This window comes from Geospiza fortis, unplaced genomic scaffold (assembly GCF_000277835.1).
Source record: "Geospiza fortis unplaced genomic scaffold, GeoFor_1.0 scaffold38, whole genome shotgun sequence".
Classification (NCBI taxonomy): Eukaryota; Metazoa; Chordata; class Aves; order Passeriformes; family Thraupidae; genus Geospiza; species Geospiza fortis.
Genome location: NW_005054591.1, coordinates 160,092 through 165,368, shown reverse-complemented (window position 1 = coordinate 165,368; position 5,277 = coordinate 160,092). Strand labels below are relative to the sequence as shown.

The 5,277-nt window shown below is 45.7% G+C and overlaps 1 protein-coding gene across 1 annotated transcript in view; it reads left to right on the top strand.

Moving 5' to 3' along the window:
• The first annotated feature begins 5,058 nt into the window (after positions 1-5,058).
• DNALI1 (dynein axonemal light intermediate chain 1) overlaps positions 5,059-5,277 on the top strand; it is a 6,361-nt gene continuing 6,142 nt past the window's right edge. The window contains exon 1 of the mRNA XM_031064440.1: positions 5,059-5,118. Within this exon, the coding sequence (XP_030920300.1) occupies positions 5,059-5,118 (60 nt within the window). The remainder of the gene's footprint in view (positions 5,119-5,277) is intronic.

The window sequence follows — 5,277 nt, the reverse complement described above, 5'->3', positions numbered from 1 at the left end:
CACCCTCATTAAACCCTACACTCCTAATTAACCTGATTGTCCTCTCAGCAGCCCTGGGAGGATGAATAGGGCTCAACCGAACACAAATCCGAAAAATCCTAGCTTCTTCTTCCATCTCCCACCTAGGATGAATAGCAATCATTATCATCTACAACCCTAAACTTACCCTCCTCAACTTCTACCTGGCTATCCCCTCAGCAGCCCTGGGAGGATGAATAGGGCTCAACCAAACACAAATCCGAAAAATCCTAGCTTTTTCTTCCATCTCCCACCTCATTATCATCTACAACCCTAAACTTACCCTCCTCAACTTCAACCTATACACTATAATAACTGCAAGCGTTTTCCTCACCCTAAACACAATCAAAGTCCTAAAGCTTTCTGCCCTAATAACTGCACGGACCGAAATCCCGTCACTAAACACAATACCCTGGGGTAGTTTGGTCGGCAGGACCATGGTTCTGTCGCTAAAAATTCTGCTAAAAATTCAGATATTCCCTGATTCTGTGGTCTTTAGAGTCACTCTGCAAGGAATGAGAGGTTTGTCTTTACAAACAAGCCGTGGCTAGATAAAACCAGCGCTGAGAGATAATAGAAGCAACGGGAAGGATTCTGCTAATTGATAAATGATTTTGCTAATTGATAAATGATTCCATTTTGAGAGGGATTTGTCTTTACAAACAAAAGGTCTGCTAATAAATAAAATTGGATACTGAGAGATGAAAGAAACAATGGGAAGAAGCATAGATTCCATAGGAATTCCACTGATTCAGACAAGGAAAAAACTGGGGGTATACATTAGAAGGGGGTCTGTATCAGGTGTTTTGGGAAGTCTGAGCCTCTCAAGTACCTCAGTCAGTGGGGAAAGAGAGAAGGGAAATGCAGCTGGGAAATTGGGATAAAAAGGAGGCTGCATCCTCTAACAGTTTGAGAAACCCCATGGAAAATGCCCCATGGCCTCTCCCTTTATTGGGATAAAGTTCCAGGACTCCTCTGTCTCCTTTTTGGACACAAACCTCAAGTGTTTGTGGAGTAATTTTCCTGACACCTCCAACCCAAACTCTTCTGTGATCCTATTAAACTGTTTCACTCTGATCCTCTGCAGTGACACTGGGGGCCACTTTGCCCTTTTGCAGTACAGCAATTCTGTCACTTCCCATTCCTGTGAGAACCCTGTCAGGGCACACAGAATGAGCCACCCTGAGGTGAGAAAGGGGAGTGATACAAACCTCCTGTGCTCACAGCTTCTCCAGGATACAAACTGTGCAGTTTTGAAGTTATTTGGTTTCTTTACTGCAGAAACAAGTGCTGAAACAAAAAACAAAGGACACTAGAAAAATATCACAACTGAAAGCAATCAAGGCTAAATTTACAAATTGTTTATTTAAAAACCCTTGGAGTAGATATAAAGGAGCTCCTCCTGCTCAAACCCCATCCTACCCATCTGAAACCCCACAGCAATGCCCCATATTTACACTATCCATGTGTACAACAAGCACCTTTGTGTACAGTCTGTACACAGCAGGGACGAACAGGTGAGACCACAAACACCCAGGTGAGTCAGTGACGTGTGGGACACACACATTGAACATAAAGCAATGGTGGAGAGACACCAAAAACTCTGCAACTCCCAGTGAGTGGGACTGGTGCTTCTCTCCCTAAACACTGACTTCTTCACTGTTAAACAAAGGACTTGGGTAAGTTTTTATAAAAAGAGAACTTAAATAGTGCAAACTGGTTAAAACATGTCACCCTATCAAAGGTGTTTCTGTCTGACACAAACAAACCCTGGGGTGGGGTCAGAAATAAGGGCTCTAGCTTACAACCCAGACACTCCACATCCAGGACAGTTTCAGCATCATGTGTGGGAACAGGGAACTAAGATCACAGTCTCATCACCTGAAATTCCAGGAACTGTTTAACTTCTGTTTCACATTCCCTTGTGATTTCCAGGCGGAATTCCAGTGAAATGCCCATCCCTCAGTCACCATGAGACAAATTAAATACCAAAAACATACAAATACATGAGGATCTTTGCCACATTTCTGCCATTTTAGCAGCGATCCAGGTAAATTCTGCTGTCAGAACTCCCAACAGGCAGAGGAATTTGGCAAACTACGGAACAGGACGTGCATCAGGTACTCTCTAACTAACCTTCCAGTCTGTAGCATTTTCAAAGGGCTATAACAAAACAAATCATAAAAATAATTTTCCAGATGCTGTCTGTGTTTGACATGGTTTGCTGGAGGAGTCTGGCAACATCTGTGGAGGGTTTCCAGCACCAAGAGTTTTCACGTCCAGGTGCTCTTCGGCTTGTTGGGAGAAAAATAAAATAAAGCTGTATTTCCTGATATGCAAAACTATCAAACACGAATAACGAGCAAAGCCCCCCAAAACAAACAATGGGAACAGACCAGCAACAGAGAAAGGACTTTAAGGCAACAAGAGGCATCAGTGCTGCAATGCTCCGTGTTCACATCCCAGTCCCATTCGACCGTGAGGAGTTTCTCTCCTCTGCCTCTCCCCAGCTTCTCCCTCATCCGTTAACTGTCAGACTCTTCCTCCTTCTCCTCATCCTCATCATCGTCCTTGGCGTTGGCCTCAGATTTGTCTGAGGACTCGTGGAGCAGCACGTACTCCCTGCTGCTGAAGCCGAACTTGAGCACGTCCTTCTCCTTCAGTTCGTAGTAGCGCTGGGGCTCGATGCGCTGGTTGTTGAGGAAGGTGCCGTTCCCCGAGCCCAGGTCGATGATGTAGGGCCTCACCCTGCGGCCCACGGTGCCGTCTGCTCGGGTGTACTCCACCAGCCTGCAACAAAGAACACTGCTGAGCCACCAGAGACACCCCAAACGTGCCTCTAAAGCGGCAGAGGTAGAAATTGTGCTCTGCGGGGAGGTGGGGTTCCAGGTACTGGAAGATGGTTTATAACTGAGAGTCTTGCAACTTTTAACCTACACTGTAAAAATGTGAATTAAACGCACTTTTCTTACTTATGTAGAAAAAAACCCAAAACCTGCATTATCAAAACCAATTAAAAAAACCTGAAATTCCTTCCAAACTCCTCCCACTCCTGAGTCTCACTGGTACTGGAAGACAACTTATAACTAAGTATAACTTGTAACTTTTTAACCTATACTTACAAACATGAACTAAACTCACTTTTCTTCCATATGTAGGAAAAATAACCAACTGAATTACCAAAACCAATTCAAAAATCTCATCTTAAATTCCTTCAAAACCCCTGCCAGTCCCTAAGCTCTCACCAGTACTTGAGGGCAGCTTATAACTAAGAGCCTTGTAACTTTTTAACCTATACTGTAAAAACATGAACTAAACTCACTTTTCTCACTTATGTAGGAAAAAAAACCCCTGCATTATCAAAATCAATTCAAAAATCATCTTAAATTCCTTCTAAACCCCTCCCACTCCTGAGCTCTCACCAGTACTTGAGGGCAGCTTATAACTAAGAGCCTTGTAACTTTTTAACCTATACTGTAAAAACATGAACTAAACTCACTTTTCTCACTTATGTAGGAAAAATAACCAAGTGAATTACCAAAACCAATTCAAAAATCTCATCTTCAATTCCCTCAAAACCCCTCCCACTCCCAAGCTCTCACCGGTACTGGAAGATGGCTTATAACTAAGTAGAACTTGTAACTTTTTAACTATACTGTAAAAAACATGAACTAAACTCTCTTACCTATGTAAAAAAAAAAAACTAAAAAAACCAAAAAACAACTGCACTATCAAAACCAATTAAAAACCCTTAAACTCCTCCCAAGCTCCTCCCACCGCCGAGTCTCACCGGTACTGGAAGACGGCGTGCTGCTTGGAGCAGGAGGGGTGGTCGATGGGGATGTCGGCGATGCGGCGGTGCCGGCCCAGCAGGTAAGCGCTCTGCCTGTGGATGTACATCACGGGCAGGAACTCGTCGTTCTTGAAGGGATACAGGCGCCAGCGCGTCTTGGGGATGCGCGCCTCGGGCGGCTCGCTGTACTTGATCACCACGCCCCGGAAGGTGTTGCTGTCCTCCAGCAGCGCCCCCGACAGCTCGAAGCTCGGTTTCTCCTTATTGGCGGCGGGTTTTTCTTTCTGTTTGCTCTCCGCCTGCCAGGGCTCTGCGTTGGGCTCGCCCTGCCGGTGCTCTCGCCTCCTCTCGTTGTGCAGCTCCCTCTCCGCCTGCTGCTCCCGCAGGTTCTGCGCGTCCCGATCGTGGCTGCGAGCTCCCAGCCGGTCACCGGGGTTCTTCTTCCTGTCTGCGTGCTCCTTGTGCCTGTCCCTGTCCCCGCTCCTGTCCCGGTCCCGCCGCTGCTCCTGCTCTGCTGGGTGCCTCTGCTTCCTCTCCTCCTTCCCCCTGCCACAGTGATCCTCCCGCTCCTGGAAGGGACAGCCGGAGTCAAAGAGCAGCTCAGCTACCTCGGCATTTTAGAAAATCAGCAGCTTATAACTAAGTAGAACTTGTAACTTTTTAAGCTGTACTGTAAAAATATGAACTAAACTCACCTATGCAAAAAAAAAAAAACAAAAAAAACCAACTGCATTATCAAAAACAATTCAAAAATCATCTTCAATTCCTTCCAAACTCCTCCCAGTCCCAAACTCTCACCAGTACTGGAAGACAGATTATAACTAAGAGTCTTGTAACTTTTTAACCTATACTTACAAACACAAACTAAACTCACTTTTCTTACTTATGTGAAAAAACCACCTGCATTACCAAAACCAATTCAAAAATCCTTTTAAATTCCTTCCAAGCTCCTGCCAGTCCCCGAGCTCTCACTAGTACTGGAAGATGGCTTGTAACTAAGAGTCTTGTAACTTTTTAACCTGTAAAAACATGAACTTTTAAACTGTAAAAACATGAACTAAACAGCAGCTCATCTGCCTCAGCCTTTTAGAAAATCCCAATCCCACACACTGGGAAAACACATATTGGGTTTTCCACACCACCCAACCTCTGATTTGAGGCATGGGGAGGAACACCCGTGGTTGTGCACACAGGGAAATGAGGCTGTGACGGCTGAACCCACCACTGGTGACAATGAAGTGGCATCGATGCAGGCATACAGGGAATATTTACAGAGGATGCAGAAAGGGGGTTACCATCTTGCTGGGGTGCAGCTCTGACACCACGTGGAACAGATTTCCCTGCCAAACGACTTGGGTTCCCGCAATTTGCATCGAATAAAGCATCAGAAAGAGGCAGTGCAGCCTGCTCTGGGGAAAGGACGCAGCTGCCAGGGTTGTCTGTGCTGTGGCACCGGCAGGGCTCCC